The sequence below is a fragment of the Strix uralensis genome, chromosome 6 (assembly GCF_047716275.1).
Source record: "Strix uralensis isolate ZFMK-TIS-50842 chromosome 6, bStrUra1, whole genome shotgun sequence".
Taxonomy (NCBI): Eukaryota; Metazoa; Chordata; class Aves; order Strigiformes; family Strigidae; genus Strix; species Strix uralensis.
The window spans coordinates 42,903,439-42,924,900 of record NC_133977.1 but is presented as its reverse complement, the minus strand read 5'-3'; the positions used below and the strand labels follow the sequence as shown (position 1 = coordinate 42,924,900).

The window sequence follows — 21,462 nt, the reverse complement described above, 5'->3', positions numbered from 1 at the left end:
TGTTTGTCTTTATATTATTAATATGAACACTGTTGTTCAAGTCTCATACTCTGTACTCACATTTTACAAACGTATTTTACACCTTAGAGACCACCTGGAATGCATTAAAATACCAAGTTGCCTAGTACACATGATACAATTTTTACAGATGCCATCAACACAAAAGCGCTTCACATCACCTCAAATTTCTGGATATTTAAGGCCCCAGTTCAACAATGCTGCTAATGGCACAGCCCTATCCATTCCTATTTCAGAAGAGTCACAGGATGTGCTTAAGTTAAAAGGCTTAAGGTCTTAAAAGGGGGACGGGCAGGATGACAAGCTTTATTTATGCATTATGAATCCATGAGTCTTAACTAGAGCTCGCTTTAGCCAGCTAATTTATTAGTCCTGAGAAAGGTCTTTTAAAAATTTTTTTACTTAAGCACATACTTTAGCGATCTGCTGAGTCAGGAATGCATCTGAGCACATGCTCAACACGGCTGCTGAGCTGGTGTTTAAAGTACTTTAACTGGAAATTTAAGTTCTCTTGAAATCAACCAGAATTATGATCTTTTAAGCAATCAGGACATAAGCTGCTGCATATAATCACTGGCACCACTGAGCAGGTACCAGTTAGTACTAGTATAAACAATATAAGCAAGAAGAAAATGAATTATATCATCTATATGATTTTATCATTTGCATTAGTCCACTTAACTCTGCATACTATTTTGATTTGGCTCAGCCATTTCTGCTTGTAAAAGCAAAAAAAGGTATTTAAAACACATCAATTTAAAGAAAATGAATGGATAAATTCCTTTTTCTCTGTCAGTATTGCTATATTTTGCTTGACTTATTTTTTAATCTTTGCATAACATAACAAGAACCTTATATAGCATTTGTTTCATTAAAAAGTACAGCTTGTATTCTGACACATGAACATTAATTCTATAAATACAAATTTATTAAGCATGCCTATATACAATCTGAAAAAGAAATTTAAATGCAAATTCCCTCTAAACCCAGCCTTTCAATTACTAAATAATTCATATTCACAAGAAAACAGAAGTTTAGATGTGACAACGTGAAGTTAACGAGTGAGCAAGTTGTCAAAACCTCTAGAAATAAGGCCCAATAAAATACATGTTTAGACCAAATTTCACATGTCTTGAACTTACGCATCTGCTAATGAAACTGGGGAACACTGCCATTGCAGGAACTTACAAGACAAGAGTCATTAATGGTGAAACCTGCACATGGGGACGCAAGATTTCTATTTTCATGAAATAGATTCAATTATGCCACAGACTGTAGCTCTCTCCCCTTAAAACTGTGTTTACTTTTAATACAAGACTGCAAATACTTCAAGTGATTCTATTCCTAATCAGACTTTGGAAAAATACAAATGCATACATACGAAATACTATCTATTGAAAACCTGTGGGGCTTTTCCAAGGATAAGCATGAGAAGAAAAGGCACACAACACTCACAGAATGAGCAAACCAGCTGCAGAAGCTTATACATGACATCTCCTACATTAAACTGGTATTATCAAGGCAATGTTACTGCCTGCAATACACCATAGCTCAAGCCTTTCATTTTAGAGCATGCTTGAAAAACAGCTAAAGAAGAAACTCATATTTTTCAAACTGAACAGAATTAAAGGGTAAAAACATCCTCATCTTGATCTTTTACCTTGGACGCTCTACTACATGACACGAGTTGTCATGAATGCTAAATTGTACATTATCCATATCCCTGATATATATGTAAGGAACAAACTTTGTGAAGGGTTGTATATGCCTGCCATTAGATATATTAGGAAGCTCAATGGTAAATATTTCTATGAAGAACTAATATTGTGTTTAGGTAACAAGGGACTTAAGTAACAAAAAGGAATCAATATTTTCATTATTGGCATTTTGTGACGGTAGAACAGTAAAAAACCTGCTAGCACTTTCCTGAAGTAGTACCAAATTGCTAACATAACACGGTATCAGAAGCAACTATAACAAATATATTTGAATTAATTCTATCATATGCCTTCATTTACGATAAGCCATTACAACACTAAATAATACATACAAATGGGATTTTCAGGACACTGATAAATCACACCTATTATTATCTGTAGAACTATAAAAGCTCAGTTTAAAAAGCCTAGTTTAACTGATGGAAAGTGCTACTGAGAACAATACTTGCTCTGTAAGAATCACTGTGAAATGCACTAACAGGCACCTACTGCTCACACAAACCCTTTGACTTTCACATTGCTGTTCTCAAAACCTTGCTCCTGTTTAGGTGATTTCATTTGGATAATAATCAAATTAATTACTTAATGAAATACACATCCTCCAGTTTAGGATGCATGTCGTTTCAGCCTTGCTCCTTTCCTTTTCAGAAGTTTCTGCTGCTACAGCTGCGCTTCCCTTGGGTTCCTCTTTAATTTTTCCAATAGCCAAAAAGCAAGTGTTCATTAGGAAACAAAGGTGCAATATTCCTCCCTTCTCCTGTTGGGGAAACACCATTCTAGCTGCTCTTCAAACAGAAGCATTATTACATTTAATACCCAAAGTCTTTTAAATGGAAACAAAAATCAAATTATGTATGATATAAAGAACAGAGAATATACAAAGTACCATGAAATCCCAACAGCACAGAAAAATTAATGTTACAATATAGGAGGTTAACATTTGATTATACAAATACTTTAAAAGATATTTTAAGAAAGCTCCACAGAAAATAGAATTTTCAGAACTGCTGCTAGTGACTCCCACCATGAATAGTAACCTTTCAGGATATTCTGAAGAGCAGAACTTCTGAAGACCATTTGATTTTCAAGGTTATTTCTTTTTGGTTTTCAAGGTGTGGGGTTTTTTTTGTTTGGCGTGGGTTTATATTTTTTTTTCTCTCCCCCCCAGCTTTTTGGGGCGGGGGGTGGTGGTGTCTTTTTTCTTTTCCTCAGACCAGGCTGCCCAAACATCTGAGGAATGTGACTGTACAATGTGTTATAGGAGTGTCTGAGCGTGTGTATAGAATGCCACTGTGCACGGGAGTTCCTGCCTACTGTCAACTAGAAACTGAACTATTAGCACATGTACATTTTCACCTCTTTCATATTCCCCTGTATCCCACCTTTCAACCTCAACTCCTGACGTTTGCAATGGTACAATGGTCATTCATTCTGTAATTCTTGTTGGAGAAAATTTGACAAACTTTTTTTTTTTTTTTAAAAAAATTTAAAATTATTACTATTAAATTTAAGGCCTTCTGATGCAAGAGGTGATCCATTACGTGGGAGTTCCTGATGAAGAACTTGAACCAGTCTCTCTTGCTGCCTCCACAAGTGCCTTGACAGTACTGCATGAGCCGCAATGTACACTTTTCCACAGTTAGCTTCCCTGTTGTTTGTGCTTCAGTATACAATAAAATCTGTGCCACTGAATACAATATTACACAATGCTTATATAATGTACATAAGAGACACAAAATTAAAGGCGGCGAGTTTGCACAAAAGCAACTGTACATTCTGGTAGCCACAAACTGGACAGTAAACTTATAAAATTGCTAAGGAATGCAAATGAAAAAATTTCACCTCTTTACAAAAGTTATGAAAAATAAGCTCTTAAAATGTATCAAAACAATCATATAGATATGGATACAAAATTTTGTGAAGCTAATACATAAATGCATACTCAAAACATATCTGCAGCGTAGGAGATGTATTCGTAATTCATATGGGACAGTAATATTGTACACCTCATTTTTCCAGTTTTGTTTAATCTTTTATAGTTTGTGCTCTGTCTCATTGCTTATATTTTATAAACTGACTTGTAACTTGGGAATCTCACCTTTATAAGGAATGAGCTCTTAAGCATTCAAATATCGTTCCTAAAGCATGTTGATTTCTCTATAAAGTAAATACTTTTGTTCAGCGTACTCAGGTGGGAGCTCTTTGAAACCTTTGTGGCTAAGGAGATCAACAGAGAAGCCACCTGTAAAGGAAGACTAAAGTTCTCTTGAACTAGGGTTGGACCCATTCTGGCCCAACATTACCCCAGTTATTTATAGCGCCAACTCATCCAAGACATGTGGACTTTTTGGGGAAATTACATTTATCATGGATTAAGATTACGAACTGCAGGAACACCAGCAGTGCTTACACTATAGATACACCAGTTCCAGCTCAAGAAGTTCCTGAGCTCTGCAGAGGTGTTGGTGAAGAAGCACTCCTCAACATGTGCTTGTACTCCCTCCTCTGGATCTCTGCTGTCAGCCAAATTTTGGGGAAAAGAATACTTTGATCCAACCCACTACCACTGTTCTTATGACTTGTCGTGCAATGTACTAGGCAGGTATATGGGGGAAAAAGACACAATTTTTAAGTGGTTCAATTTCTTTGTGCCAGAGGTAGAATGTTATTTCATTAGATCTTTCCTTTCTGCTTACATGTCTTTAAAATTTGCATTTTATAAAATGGCACTTAAAAATATTTATGTATAGAAGATGTGAAATATTTTACAAGACCTACAAAAATATAATGCTATACAAGTAGTGGAGACCAGAATTTGAAGTATTTATCATAATAAAATAACCAATAACTCCTTGATAACTGTACGTTCTGTATACTCCCCAACAATTGTATATGATTTGTTGACAAAAAAAAAGATTTTAGTATGAAAGAGCAAATTGGAATGCTTTCCTCACTATTAAAAGATGGTCAAAATCTCCTTTCAAGGTGAAAATGCATATGCATTTCCCTCTTAAAGAGGATATGTGTCAATCAGCAAGATTTTAGTTATTACATACTCCTCAATCTGATTAGATCACTTTTCCGTTTTGCAGTTTTCAACACTTTCAGATATCTCCGTATCAGTTTCTTTGGACACAGCCAGAAGTTTGACTAAATACACAATGTAGGTTAAACAGTTTTATGTTAACAACATTTTTGTTCAGCAAGTCTTTCGTGCACAAATTAGTAAAGCATAACCAGGCCAAAATATCATCTGTTTCATGGCATCGGTAGAAGTTTCTCATTAGATAACTATGAGAAAAATTCAGTTCTGCAAGCTATAGTTATGAAAAAAAGCAATCTGTACTACTAAAATAAGAGACAAAGAATAAAATAAAGAATGGACCGAGATAGTTTTGATAAACATTTGTATGGGCATATGTACATGTGTAGATAGATAGATATGTGCATATATATATAAATATACCTTCCCCTCCTCAGCGTTTTGTTGACATGAATTGTGAACGTCTTCTTCTCTTACTAGTTTTCCAGGCCATGAAGTCAGTCCTTTGATTTGGCCCCAGACCAAGTCGCCAACATTAAACGTCCTCGGCCTGTAATGTATCAGCTCATTTGAAGAAGGGGAATCTGGGTTCCTTAGGTCATCTTCACTACTGATGCTTTTAGCATCTGAAGGGCTAGGCACACACCCATTAATGCTTTTGGCATTAAAATCTCCATTGTAATGGATATAGTCTTTAACTAACGAACTTTCCAAGCTATTTGAGGAACTTGGAGATTGCTCTTCCAGAATCAGGTCTTGTTTAGAAGTGTTCAGCAACTCCCCAAATCCTCTGTTCTGCTGAGGCCTATTTCCGTTTATGTGTGCACATCGTTCCACAGTGTTCTCCAGTCTTTCCTTAAAACTCATCATAGTTCTTTTGTAATTGTTATACCTGAAATTCTCCTCCAACATTTTATCACTTTGACAGTTTCGCTGTGATAACAGTATCTGATGCTGCTCGCCTTGTAATAATGGCAGTGTGGAGATGTTATTGGGCCTTTCGTGACAAGGACTACTATGGATATGGGTAGAGTGGTCTAGAAACTCATCACATTTCCATCTGTTTATCTCACTGACAGGACTTTGCTCCCCTTCCCACTGTTTTTTGGGCGTGTTACAACTCGTGGATTTGTAATATTCATACCCATCCCCTTCACTCGAATTTTTACCGTGCTCTGAATTCTTCAGTATTCGTGTTCCTCTGGTGTTCCTTATCCTACCTTCGTGATCAGAAACGGCAATGTTTCTTCCATGGATGACTGCGCTGACAGCACTAGAAAGATTTAACGGGTCACCAATTGAGGCTGTGAAGGCACTCATGGCACTCAAAGCTGGAATGGGACTCATTTGTGTTGTACTGCTAACGGCAGTGGTGATTACTACTTGCATTCCCTTGCTTGCAGCATCTACAACTGCTTTGTAGATCGCGTCCACCGATGTATCACCCTGAGCAGCGACATTGAGGTTATCCTTTGCCTGTTGTCCGAGAGATGGTTCAGTTCTTTGCTGCAAATCACAAGATGTTTCTTGGAAAGGAGGAAGCATAGTGTTGGAGCTCTCAGGAACCGGTGCCATTCCCATTTGAGTGATCATTCTTTTGTTTAGGACAGCAGCATCTTCCTGCATTCTCACCTGGAAAAAGTAAGAGAAAAAGATGAAAATGGCTATTCTGCCTAAAGTTCTACTTCCACAGGCAAACTTTGTTTTAATAAAATGGTGGCCAGGGTGAATATTTGTTGCAGAACATAATTTTATTTTGGTTATATATCAGTTTAATGCTGAACAAGCTACATGGAAAACAAAAAAAGCATAATTTAGAGCAAAACAAAAACACTGGCTCTTACACTTTGCCTCGTGGATCAAAATAGATGCCTTGCACAAAATGATACAACCTACCATGCACTGCTGAGACTACATTACCATCTCTTTCAGAGTCTTTTCAGGGATTTCCTCTTCTGATTGAAGTACAGCACTCTCCTTTTTTCTCTCAAGTCCTAAACAACTCCACCAAGGTCAACATATCTGTTCTCAACTACTCTCTTTTGTTCCCTCCCAGACCCGAATTTTGCTTCTTCCTTCCCTACCGACTGTTCTGGGCTCCTTGTACGCTCCTCACTCAATTTCTGGAATGTAGGCTATCACTGTCCTTTTGGAATTGGCTAACATTTCTATTTTTTCCCTTTTGGTTATGTGCTTCTCTCGTGGGATCTCTTTTTACTTCAGTCCCTTGTAAACCATGCCTGCATCCCTTTGCATTGCAGCTGTAATGTCAGGCACTGCCACAGTAAACTGTAACCTTCAGATTAACTGTGCTTTTTGTATTTCTTGTCACATACGTAGGCAGTGAAGACGATGTCAAGAATAGTGCTATAACAAAAAACTGTAAAAAACAAGGGTAAAATATTTCCAAAAGCTCCTTTAAATACTTACCATTATTATTTATATAACTGAGAATCTGAAGCAAAAAATACTGAAATAAAGCTAGCAAAATTCATACAAAACCAAAGAGAGGTAATAGGCAGTTAGAGGACTGTGATTTTGCAATAGCAGTGAAACATCTACACTGAGAAAATGACATGTCTTCTTTTTCCTTCGCAAAGGGTAAAAGCACTCTCTGGCGCTATCTGCATGCTTCTGTCTTCATGTCCTGAGTTCTGCAGCAACTACGGTAATACTGAATAATAATAAATACGTCTTTTAGCTCTGGGTTTATTACCTGTTTTGGTTGCTATGCTTCCTGTCAGTGTGTTACTTTGACTGTTCAACTTGCATTATGAAGAATTGTCTATTTAGGTGGATAGCAGGGAGGGATCATTTTTGCACAGTTTGTCATTGTATATTCATTCTAATGCCTGTTTTCTTCAGTCTATACAATCCACATCGCAGCTAGCTCTTCCACTCAATTGCAGTGGAATTGTAAGAGGACTGGTACACACAGTCACATATAATCATTTATTAAGTTTCTAATTACCGTGAAGCGGTATCAATACTTATTTCTCACCACTGAATTGTTAGAGTGGTCTAAATGGCAATTTATGATCATTTCTGCAGAATGGAAAATGGTTTTGCTAAAAAAATTGTCAGAACACATATAGCATATTTTTTTCGATACATGCAGCACAACTCTTTCCAAAGAAACTATACCCAATTTTTAAGGAAGAAGGTATAAAATTTCAGTAACAAATGTTACTGATTTGCAAAATCCAAACACTACTGAAAACTGTATACATCGTATTGTCTTAATCACTAAGCAAAAAACCCCTCAATCTACAGAGGATATAATTTTACCTACTGAGAGTTGCACATTTGTTTGAATATTGATTTAATTTTGCTTTCTACCTGGAAATTTTGGAACAGACATGCCATGGGGTTTGGGTTGTTAGCTGGGCCAGGAATTGGGGGCTGGCCTTGAAAGCCCTGCATGTTCTGATACCCCTGGAGAAGGTGCTGCTGCTGCTGATTTGAAGGAAACATCTGATTGTTGTTTAATAGCGACTGGAGATGACTCAGCTGATGGTTATTCAAAGCAGTGTTTATAGATGACATGTCACCTGTAATTCAAACACAGGGAAAAAGAAGTCAGTATAGTTTTCAACAGTCAGCAGGAATTTCCTTGACTCAAATTTTAACTGACTGCTAAGCAAATGCCTCTGTAAAACAACACTTTTTCCCTCCAATCTTCTATGGAATGGTCCTCAAGGCATGTGTCTCCTACTCTTTATTCCTTTATTTCTTCAGTATTGCTTCTTTTGCATGTCACATCTATCTGGACTCTTTCTAAAGGTTTCTGACATGACTGTCTTTGCCTTTGGAACGGTACACAGCCAAGTATGGCAGAATGAGCTTCTATGATATTCGGTGTCTTGGAATCTTAGTTTCCAAAGAATGACTGCTTCAAAGAGTACTGGGGTGGCGAGGGGAGGAGAAGGAGAGAGAGAAAGAAAGAGAAAATAATTTAAAAAACTCAACAAAACTAGGTTTTCATTAACCATGACAAAATAAGATGAGCTAACTGCAAATGAGCAAAGGCTTTTTGGCTCACAGACATGTCAGCCAACACTCGAAACAATTTTTTTTTTTTTTCCATTCTAGACAAACCACTGTACTCATATTTTGTATTACGTGAAAATCTCACTTTACATGAAAATCATAGTTCTAGTAAAATAAACACACTGTTGAACCTGACTTTATCAAATAATAAAGCTTAAAAAAGTACAATTTCTTTTTAAATTAAAAGCTCATGTTTTTCTTTAAATTGCCATTTGCAGAATCATTGATTAGTTGTCCTTTACAAGGAAAATGTAAAGTAGGGTTGAGTTCATGATAGCCATTTAGTAGGTAAGTACGAGGTATTGTTAAAATACTTATCAGCTCTTTGCCACTATTTAATTCCTTCTACCAGTCTATTTGTTAGATTACATAGACCAAACAGCAGAGGAGTACTAACTATATTACATATTCTTGGTAAAAATCATCAAAACACCCAGGAGAAAAAAACTTGTATTTAAGGGCTTTTTAATTACTTGTTTTGGGATGTGTTTGTCAAATGAGATACCCTGGGTTTCTAAACTACAAGCTAAAGTAAAAAAAAAAACCAAAAAGAAATGAAAAAATATAAGTACACAATAAAGGGCTCGAAGGGCAACCTTCGTCTTTGAAGTTGTGCAAGGACCTACTTCGAGTGCTTTATGGATTACTTTATGGGGAGTGTGCTTATGGTTTTGGCACTTTTGATTCATTTGGAAAAAGGCACTTGGCCGTTTTTCATCTACTGCACAGCTACTCGTACTAACCCTGTGATGCCACATGCACTTGAAATGAAGCACTGCATCCCAGAGATGCACCTGTGCTTTTACTAATTGAAAAATTAAACAAGTCCAATTGCTTACAGAATGTTAAGGTGTACATAGTAGGTCTAGGTGGCATCAGAATTAAGAATGGAATGTAAAATAATTTCCAAAACCAGTATTAAGTGTTACTGAATTAAATTAGAATATATTTTAAATTTCTTACAATAACAGTTACGTTTTTCTCAATAAACAAGCTGTAACATACAAAAGCCTTAAAAAAAAAAAGTATGATAACGTGGAGTCTTTAAAAATAGAAACTAGAATCCGAAATTCCCCCTCCCCAACCCTCTTCCTTTTTTTTTCCTTTTATATCTGTGAAGAAATTGAACTTACCAAGCAGACCTGTCCCCAGTAGAGGGTTAAGTAGCTGTGGCACCACAGAGTTATTGTTGAGTTTAGCTGGACCAGATGTACTCCCAGCATTATTAGATATGTTCAGCAATGTTTCTGCCATTGACACCACTGCTGTCCCACCACCCAGGGTTGAGACAGACAGTGCTGCCACTGCTGATGATGTAGTGGTTGTGGTAGTGGTTGCTTGGGAGGAGGTGGCTATGGAAATCTCTGGATGATTAGCGGTGTTGCCCGATGCAGAGTTCAGGACACCTCCCACCAGCTGGGGATTCAAGGCCATTAATGCTGAGGCCCCAGACACAGCTGGGAGGAGCAGGGGGTTAGAAGTAGTGTCAGTGCCTGAAAAGCTGGGTATAGGGTTGCCCAGGGGGTTGGTTAAAAGGGTCTCCACCCTGTTGCTTTCTGACTGATTGCTTGGCAAATGGTCAGGTGGGGCTGTCATCTGTGTTACTGAGGGTAAAGGGTTATTTTGCTGCTGCAACAAATCTGAGATGGTCAGATTGAAAGATGGTAGGGGAAGCATGGCAGCTGCTTGGGCTTGGTTCTGAAGGAGGGTTGCTAGAAGCTGAAAATGAACAGGTTGCAATACCTGCCCATCCACGTCACTGGAGAGAAAAGCTAAAGCAGCATTTACATTCGGGTTGAGAAAACCTAAAGGGTTGAGGTTGACCTCAGACTTGCCTTCTCCTGCTGAAGGCTGTAGTATATTTAATAGATTCTGGTTTAGGAGATGTTGCTGATTCACAGGCAAAGAGATAGGTAGAGAATTGAGGAGGTTTTGATTCAAAGAATGTGGAAGATTGTTGTTTGAAGAGCTGTTCTGCGGGAAATGAAGCGAGTGTTCGTGGCCAGCAAAAGGGAAATCGCTCCCAATGGGCAGCTGGCTCTGGAGTGGGTTTCCAGCTGCAGTAGTGACTATAACACCATCTTGAAGCACAGATGTTGTCTTTGTGATGGCAGGTTGGCTAGTGCCAGCTATGGCTATTGATGATGACGGTCCTGAACCCCCTGCAACGCAAAAGAACAAAACTATTAATAGTATACTGCCTGCTGGGAGGCATCAAAGTTATAAAGTAACTAGGTTAATCCAAAACAGTAATGTTTGATACCCACGCACAGGAAAAAAAAAAAAAAAATGTTTTGAGCATCCAGACTTACGTACTTCTAAAATATGAATGAATCTGCCATCAGCTACTTCAGACACTACATGCTGTGCCACGTCTCATCAGAAATTATTTAACCATACACTTGTATTTCCCTTAAATTTATTCTGAGTGGGGATATAATAGGATTTCATTCACCACATATTTTGATTAGCATAAACCTAAAAGCAACCATAACTTAATATAGTCAGTCGTGGACCAGTATGAAATTAACTACGAGGAAGAAGAAGCAATGGAGACATGAATGACGTTGGGTGAAAGAGTGTAAGCACATGATCTAAATGTAGATGTGAACCTTATGCTCTTCTGTTTCCAGCTGTATTCCATTAATGGGGCTTTGGAGATTTATTATTAAAGCATTATTTTGGACTCCCAAAGAAAAAATACAAGGACAACGATTACTCGTCAAGATGATGCCGGTGATAAAAATCTAATGAGCAAAATACATTATGGTCAAGGTAGGTTTGCATTCCTAACAATTTATAAAGAAAAAAAATGTAAAATGGGGTGGTCTAGTCATATCCATCACTTGGCATGAAAAGACAAAGACCAACTCGGTAGATTTACTGTGAGGGGTTACATGGAAAGAGTGAGAGAATAATAGAAGTTTATTTGGCTATATTTATACCCCTTTACCAAAGTTGAAATATGAAATAAATTATTCATTGTCTTTCACTTAAGGCAGAGTCTTGAATTGTGGTCATACACAGAAAATGTAAGAGGGGAGACTAGGAGAATTAAAGCAAGTGAAACTGCCTTGAACTATGCCTTCCTACTTTATTCATTGCAATTCATCGGAGAACAAACATTAAAAATATGTATTAAAATTATATACTGCATGTATATAAAACTATATAATTATAAATGCATTTAACTATGGTTTTGACGTAATAAAATAACTTTCCATTCTCAGCTGCCCTGCAAGTATAGCTCACATGACAGAGATCAGAATGTATCAATTATCGGAAAGTATCAATTATCACTTTTCTAAACAAATGCTACTTGAAAAGCAATGTGCAACTATGCTGTTAACTGGTAAGAACAGAATCAAATCTTTACATCATTTGTAACTTAAAAGACCATTTTTCAAGCACTGTAATGTAATGACAACTCGAAAAGGTACAAAATTAACACAGTACATGAGGCACTGCACTGAATTAATGAGAAGATCACACCCTCTCTCCCAAGTACCATTATCACATTTTAGTACAGAAATTAAATAATAAATTAACAAAAGATAAAGTAAGAACAAATTGTAATTATAAAGCAGAGGATACCTTATTCTGGTGTGATGAGAAATATGTTAACAAAGCAATAAAAGCAGTTTCATGACAAGTACATTTCTCTAGGCAGCAGTTTGGAACAAAAAGCCAGATATGCACTTGAGGAACAAAAACTCAACCGTGCACTGAAAATGTATGTCCTACTGGATTTCCACTTTACAGTTTGGTGTCTAACATTTCAGATCAGGCAGGAATAGCGAATGCTCTGTATCTTGACACCTCTGGGCCTGGCAAATGCCTCATATATACTGAGAAACTGGCACCCACGCCCTCCCTGGCTTTCTAGCACAGCAGTACAGGCTCCCAAATTATAGACACCTTCCCAATAAAAGTCAGTAAAAAGCTGCTAATCAGACAAGCTGCTCAGGAATTATTCAAAATTACGATGAAGCTAGTAACAGCAAACCTACTGCTAGAGATCAATGAAAAGCACAGCTACAGCATGTGAGTTTGCTTTCTGCCAGTGTATCTGTCCTACTACTGGTTACCTAATTCTGGAGAGAAGCCACCTCTGGCAACGCCTCCAAAATGAAACAGCAGAAAAAAAGAAAGATTCTCTCAAGCACGTGTTTACACATCAAGGCGTACATGACCTACTGAGATGACATGTTAAAAAGATTTTTCATGTGCGGGCACCTTTTTCTTTCCTTTTAGTATTTTGCTAATTTTGTAAATAAGCCAATAGTAAAACACAGTTCATATAAATGAGCAACATAACATACAATTAAATTCAACGTGTATGTTTACTATTTATTTTTACCACACAACTGTAAACTCTGGCTACTCAAATTCAATTACACAAATCCCAGGGAAGATGAACTAAAATATAACTGCACATCTTCCTTTTTTTACTAATCTCTGAAATATTTTAAACTGCATTTTTAGAAAAGTAATAGAAAAGTCTTTACAATCTTTGTGGCTAAAAGCAAATTCTATTTGTTTCACCAGAGAAAACACACCCACTTATAATAGTATCAAACTCTTTACGTCAGGCTTGTAATGGATCAGTATGTTACAGAGCCCACAGCTCTGTACTTCTTATTAACTGTACACATTATTAACAATAAGATACACATTATTAATTATCAGGTAACTGCTCACAATAAAGGAAATGTTCAGATTTTTTTGCTTTGTTTTGTTTAAATCAGTATCCAGAACTGACACTCCAAGGATTTCAATATTAGGAAAAGTCCCAGAGACCAAACTACAGACTTAAGAAATACCATTAAAAAGTCATTCCTACATGGCTTTAACAGAGGAATCTGCTGAACCACTCAAATGACACAAGATGGATGCCTACCGTACTTAAAAATACATAGGGCCTCTTAAATAATGCTGGCTGAAAAATTGCTTACTGAACCAAAACTGTCATTGCACTTTGAGACACACTTAATGTGAGTCTCTCCAGTTCTAATCTAGTTTAAGATGGCCAGGTAATACCCAAACATCTTCAGATGGCTATTCCTCTCACTTGTAAATAACCTTCCACATAAAATCTTACTGTCATATAGATAAAAACAGGCTACCATCAGCTTTGCCTGACCTGCAGGAACAGTCTGATATACTGGACCTTCTAAGGCATGAGTTCGTTTCAGGCAGTATTTTTTTGGAAACTCTTTACTCCTGCAATAAGGGAAAGACAGATATACAGACTTTTTCCTTGGTGGCTAAGAAAGGCTTCCCTCACTAGGAGAAGTTGCATTCAATGTGTTAAACAGCACATGGATAGATTTTTAATTCAGGCATGAGGGAAGTATTCTATATATAGCGCTCTCCTGAATATAAAACCTAATTTTGGTATTTTCATGTGGATCTAATCTCTGTTTCTAATTTATTTATGATCCTATTTTCCATTCCACTCAGGTAAATGACCACATGGAAGAGTATTTGGTGTGAAGCAAATCTCAAACTTGTAAAATTGTTGCTAGGTATTTGTCAAACACTGCTGTTTCCTAAGCCCCGTCAAACACCGCTTCTGGATATCTAACCTGAGAGGTCTAGAGTGCATTCAACACTTGCCTTTTCTCCAGATTAATTAGGCAATTAATTAATTGCTACTGGGGAAAAAAACCATCTTAATGGATTCTGAGTAGGAGGAAGAAAATATGTCCTTATTTGAGAAGTTTGGGAGTTGAAGAGGCGATGAGCAGCCAGACTTCATCAGGAAAAGAAAACACAAACATCTCCCCCCAGCTTCTGTTAAACCTGCCTCACAGGAAGACACAGTAGGAATTGGTGTAGAAAAGTTCTGAATTGGGTACTAACTAATACAGTATTTCCAACTGCTTTCTGGGACAAATTATATCCAGCAACAGACTGAATTGACAGAACATGATTTCTGGATCTCTTCCAAAATACCATCTCCAACAAGTCAATATTCCAGATGAAGAAATGCATGCACACCCATTCTCATTAAAATATAGTGCTGCTAGACATATTCTGAATGTTTGGCCCCAATCCAAAAGACAAAATCGGTATTATTTTTTCCCTTTTATAAAACATGTATAATTTCCATAATTGTGATTGATAGTGCTGCATCGACAAGGTGCAGGAGACCATCTTCCTCAGGGAGGACCACAAGAGCCCTCAATGAGCCCTCTGAACTGTCCTTCCCCAGTTTCAACATGAAATCTCCAAGATCCAGGATGAAGGTGAGCAGTCCTGTCTTTCTGACTCACGAGGAGACCAGGTGCAATGAGAAGAAAATGATGCCCAGCATTGGCAACGTGAAGATGTGAAGAATTCTCTGAAACAGCATGGAAAAACGTAACACGCCTCATCAAAGCAACGGTGTAAGCGACACTGCGAGTACAAGAGAAGGAAAGTCCTAGTAAGAGGCCTGTCTTTCCAAACCAGGCAGTAGGACCAAAGCACAGCAGTGGCGATCGGGAACTCACTCTGGATGTCCTTGGAGGTCTGTCATTTATTCAAAGTGAAATCTAGACCTATACATTGTATTTACCAATATTTTCAAAGAGGGCAGGATGACAGCGGAACCAGATGGTGGATGTCAGCTGAAAAAAGATCCCTATGCAAACAAGTTGTCTTGGCCAGCAATGCTGGAAGGAAAACAGCACTGCAGTTCTGACCACTTGCATTTCCTTCAGGCCTGGAGAAGGATGACAGCCAGAAGAAAAGAAGATGCACCACAGCACCAAAGACTTTCAACAGTGCGTTAGCTCACCCAAAACTCTGCCATGAAACAATGTGTTATTACTGTATCCAGGCTCCAAGATGACAGTTGGGAGATTTTTGATGAGAAATGCGGATGGGAGTTGAAAGCTGAAAAGAAATCACAAGTTTGATTCCAAGTTTCATAAAACCATGGTATTTTCAATCCTGGAAACCCAAGGCATTGTACATGTTAGCTCAGTAAACAACTGTCCTTCATAATCAGAAGCTCTTAAAAGTAGAATGAAAAAAAGATGAAGGAGTTAGACTAAAAGCCATAAAAGCCCAAGACAAACACCGGCTTCCAGCTCCTGCAGACTGAGATGTCTGCCAAAAGTTCTTCTGCCAGTTGTTGAGAAAAAGGAACCGTCTTTGTAATGCAGTGGAAGAAGAAATATCCAGAATGCTGGAAATGTAGATCTATTGTTCTCTTACGGGGTTAAATAAATGTTGTGGGAGTAAATAAATGGAAACCGAACAGGATATACATTTTTTAAATTAATACTTTGTGGCCTATAGTATTTTATTTATGAGCATTTTTATTTTGCTTTCTTTAGAAAGTAGGTTTATTTTCCTGTGTGAATTTTATCCGTGTACCTTTTCTTGAAGTATTGCTTGACAGGTATTCTTAAGCAGATGCAATAAAATAATGGGTATTATGAAATCAGTTTGTGTTCAAGAAGATTCGCTATCCCTGCTCACTTAAAGAAATTAGAGTGGAAGATATTTATCATTAATATCTCAGCATTGTCCTCTCATGAAAAGACAGGAACACATACGTACACATATGCTATTGGGATGGTGGGATACAGTCAGAGGTCTCTATCTTATTTTGAGTCCTGTTTTTTAAACAATATTAAGACTTGAACAATACGAAGACTTGTACAGCAAGCTTCAATGGCTGTCCTCAGAAAGAAAAGTTGGGGTATGAGCTACTGATTTCACACTAAACAAAGGAAAGAGTCAAAAACCATCTACCATTTCTGCAGCTGCGGCAGAATTGTGTCTGCATAAAAATATGTAGGAACAGTAATGACTTCACACACTGTGAATAATGCTCAGCTTCCTTATAAACCAGACAATTCAAGCTGAAAGCAAACTATTGTAGTCTTCAGATGCTAAAAGTATTTCTACCAAATCAAAGAACATTAACTATATATGTATTTTCCTAAAAAATTGCAGTTAAAGTATACCAATTAGAAAATGATAATGCAAATAATATTTTACAATGCATTTCTCTGTAAGAAACTATCCATTATGTATTCTAGTATTTCAATACTCTCAACAGTACATTGCTAGAATTTGTAGAAGAAAAGTAACTGATAAGGCAGGTGTATTAAGTACTTAAGAAACTAAAAGTGCAGAACTTGCTCATTAGCCATTAACACCTAAAACATTTTAAGAGAACAAATAAATGTTATAGATACCACTTTTTCAATTCTTACTTTTCTACTTATTCAATAAAAATGCAGCTAGCTTGATTTTATATTTGGTATTTTCTTTATTACTTTTTCAATATAGAACATTTCAAGTTTTTGAAACCCTTGTCAGAAACTCACATTTAACTCCTTGGTCATGTAATGAACTTCTGGCTAAACCCTCCACCACTTCTGTCTTCTCCTAGAGTAAAACTCAGTAGCTCTTGTAGAAGAAACCTGCACGATCCTTTCAAAAAGATCCAGCGAGAGTGGAGAGAGGGAAGTTTCACTGCATGCCTTACCCTGAGATTATGAAGGTGTGAAAGTACAAAAGATCACTTAGGCATTGTAATTACTACTATATCTCAAATGGTTTGTGCAACTTCTAGCGCATAGGGTCACCAATCCATGCTCGAGGCCTCCAGAAGCTACTGCAATACTAGTATGAAATAAGAATTAATATCACCTTAGAGATACCAACACACAGTCTGCATCAGTGGCAATATTGTTAAATTAGCAATTTTAAGAGGCTTAACTTTCACAGAAGTATAATCACTGATGGAAATGATACGACCTCATATTCCTTAGAAATTTGAGACAATATGTTCTTGCTTTAACTACACATTCAATCACTTACCTATAAACTTAGAACCAAGTGCTATACATTTTTGTAATTATATTCTCCATTTTCTTTTTGGAATGGAAAACATTTAAGATATTTATCTGGTATCACATTTATTATAGTGCTTTCAATTCCGAAGAAACCATAATTCAGCAGTTAACCGCAAACTACTGTCAGTTGTTCTCCTTATCGAGATCGTGCACTCCCTTGAGACAAGAGAAATCACGAACAACGAACCAATAAATAAAACATCCTTCTCAGTCCAGCAAAACCAGTTAAAAACGTAGACTCCCTTCATATACGATACCCCGTCCGCACAAAATGTGCCTTTCTGTGAAACAGATTTAACTGCCTATCCATAATACCACGCTTATCACTGGAGCAGCTAACTGTATTACTATGACTACCAATGGCATAATGCTGCATGATCATTTTTTTTTTTTTAACTGACAACAAAACAGCTGTAATGTTGGCCCCATTCTTAATAGAGTTTTTCAAACTCTGGCTTTAACAGATTATTTTAAGGTTGAAAATCACCAAAGACTACAGCATGCAGTCTCTGCATCTTTTGAGAAGTGACTTAGCCAAGAATGAGTTTGTCAAAATTTTGGGGGAAGAACAAAAAGCCCAAAGCAGTTTCTAGGAGAACAGAAATGCTTAAAAATAGGCTTTTTTTGAAAAATATTTGACTGAATTTTGGTCTCGGCTCTTCTCCATGCCCCTGTCTCTTCTGACTTCTGCATTTTACCATCATTGCTGTTTTTAAAATGACTTTGGGAAAACTATTCTTATGTGCTTAGCTGTTAACAGAAACAGAAGCAGTCTTCTAGTAAAAAACTGTCAAGACAACAGCATACAAATGAAGGAATAGTCTTTCAGTGTTTTCTCAGCACTTAGTCTGATCTTGTCCTGTATCACTCCCCCATTCACAGTTGTGGGAGATGCATTCCAGATGAGGTAAAACATTTTATAGTGCATTTGGAAACTAAAAATTCAACAAAAAGCATTATTTCTTTCAATAGTCCCCACTCCATCCTCTAGCAAGTTTTGGAGTTGCCCACTGGTTCTGCTTAAGAATATTTTCAGATGATGGCGAAAGATAAATATGTATGATAAATCTCATATAATTAATTCAGTTTTTCTTCACAATCATATCTTTAGTAAAATAAGACTCATCTTTCTGCATTATTTTGTTATTATTTTTTACAAATCCTCTGATTTTTATCAATATAAATTCCTAGGAAAATGTATGGCCGTTAAAACCTTAACCAAGTAAGAGTGTTTGACTAAAAAAGACTGTGAGTTACTGGCATATTCAAATGATAAGAAACAAAACAACACAAGAAGAACCCAAGCTGTGTGTCTAAGCAAGCAATGTGCTTGGTAAGCAGAGCTCAGCAGAGCTGAACTTTTAATCTTGGTATTTATCTCAGAGGTAATGCCACTGCGATCCACAAACTAGGCACGGCAGTGCCTGAAGGGCCCCGAACAGCGGGTGAATTCAGAGTGTCGCTAATATACATCGACAGTATCAAGTTCAAAGACAAGGATGAAGGATGTAGTAGCAATGTTGAGCTCTACGTAACTGCACATCTTTCACGACAGAGCCTCGCACTTGGAGCACGTGCCCCGGGATGCGGGAGAAGCGGTACGTGATCCCGTCATAACCCTCGACAAGCCAGCGCTTGGTTAATATTACCATTTCTGATCTTCACTCACCAAAACCAGCATAACATGTCTGATCTAGCTATAAATAAATTATTCCCACATTTCCTTTTTCCACTTCTACTAAAATTAGATGCTTACTCATTTCAGCTCCCTGTACTAAACAACCGAGTTTAATTAAGTAGAGATTGAGCTGATTCCCAAGTTTTTCCAATTTGCTAGCACTTGCTAACAATAAACATTCGTAAATAGAGGTAATTTGAAAACAAAAATCTATTCCACTTCCAAATTTTTCTTCTATTGTAAATCTCATGGTAGCAAGTATGTTTACACTGACTGCATAAAAGTCTACCATGTTAACAATTAAGTTTTACCTAATACGATTGCTGATGCCTACTAAGTCAGTAATTATTTTATGTTCAGAGAATGAGAGTGGTTTTGTGCATAAATCTTCTATCAAGACTTAAAAAGAGCAAATAAACAAGAATATTCATTTCAATGGCAGGGCAGGGAGCAGACCTGACCCACCATATATGTCTCATACCTGGAAACCTTAATCTTCATGGAGAAGATTTTCCCCATTCTTTACAGTTCTCATTTAAATAGAAAAATAACCGCTTTTTTCCCCCAAAAATAATAACAAGGGAAATAGGGCAGAATGTTGAAAAGCAGTTCCAGATTTAAATAACACTGATTCCTTATAATCACATCCCATCCCATCCCCCCCACTGGAGAAAAGTCCCTCTGTACATTTATATAAACACCGAAACCCAAAATCAATAGAACATTTCAATTGGCTTTATAATTAGAAGAGGAGCTGGTTGGCATCCTGTCTAGGGGTTATTTCAGTTTAATAAGACACTTTTCTCAGACATAACAAGCTCCATAAAGGATGCCAGCCAGATACTCCTCTGAATTTAAAGTAAAAATATTTTACTGATTTTGTAATACTGTGATATATAAAAGTAATTTTGGGGAGCAAATCCAGAGACTCACATACTAGAATATGCCACTTTGCACACATTTAATGTGATATATTCTACAATACTCCATCTTCTTTGATGCATAGGAAAGACCATTTTCAGAGAAGCAAGGGCCTACATTACGTTGGTAACTACCACTACATCCAACAGCACATGTAACCTTTTATTCATGTAACACTTTATGCTTTAGGTTCCTCACATCGTCAAAATACGGATGCGACTGCAGCATCATTCCTTTCCATCTAAAGCATTTACATTCACAGCTTTCCCAGAAGGTAAGGGACAATACTCACCCCAAACTACAAAATAAAACAGGTTCAGAAATTAAAATCTGAAGCAATACTTTTCATCAGTATTTTTCACCAAGACTAAGGACAAAAGTCCTTTAGCTAAGACTAAAGCAATTCACTCCCCAGTGCTACAGGCAAAAAGCAAGAGGAAACAAAACATTACAAATGGCAGAGAACTGGGACCTGTCCCCCCATGCTACTGAAGAAGAAAAAAACCAAAGGCCATTCTGATTTGAAAATAATTCTTCTCTAAACTGTAATCTGATTATCAACAAGATAGCTTCTGATTCTGCAAGAAGACAATCGCTGATCGCTCAGCTTTGGCTAGCTCTAGCCAACTGTCAGTTTGGCAAAAAACCCCATCTTTCCTGAGTCCTTTAGCTTATACTGGGCTGAAATCCTGATAACGAGGTTACATTATAACATTTAACACAGATGTTTAAGTATTCTGAGCAGCGTCTCCGTGCCACCTGAAGGTCAGTTCGGGAGGGCAGCATGAGGGGGGCTGAGCTGAGCAGATGCTCAGGTCAGAAGCGCCCACCATCATCATTCAAAACGTTCCTATGCACACTTGGGTTGTGAAATTTCTTTTTTCCATTCATATACTCAGCATGTCCTCTGCTAGAGTATTTCAACATGTAGTATTCTCACAAAAAGGAAACCACTCGTTTCTCTGATGATGAATGTACCAGCTTTCAGCACTGGAAGTTGTCAGCGAATGCCTGCCAACAAGGTAAAAATAATTCAGCCCTCCACCTTTTCAGATAGTGCCCAAGAATAAATACTTGTAGGAAGAGATACTATTCCTTGGCTACTTCTTTGACAGAGCAGATTCCAGGGAATTCCCAAGTGCTGGAATACCTCACATCCAGCTCGACTCCCTG

General features: G+C 37.4%; 1 protein-coding gene across 11 annotated transcripts in view; it reads right to left on the bottom strand.

Moving 5' to 3' along the window:
• Nucleotides 1-21,462, bottom strand: part of MBD5 (methyl-CpG binding domain protein 5) — a 147,556-nt gene that overhangs the window by 11,919 nt on the left and 114,175 nt on the right. For 9 of the 11 annotated variants that reach the window (XM_074873821.1, XM_074873822.1, XM_074873815.1 and 6 more), the window contains 3 exons: nt 9,963-10,991; nt 8,119-8,330; nt 5,203-6,411 (listed from right to left, as the gene is read on the bottom strand). In XM_074873821.1, coding sequence (XP_074729922.1) covers nt 5,203-6,411; nt 8,119-8,330; nt 9,963-10,991 — 2,450 coding nt within the window. The remainder of the gene's footprint in view (nt 1-5,202; nt 6,412-8,118; nt 8,331-9,962; nt 10,992-21,462) is intronic. The other 2 variants (XM_074873826.1, XM_074873827.1) reach the window with 1 other exon arrangement.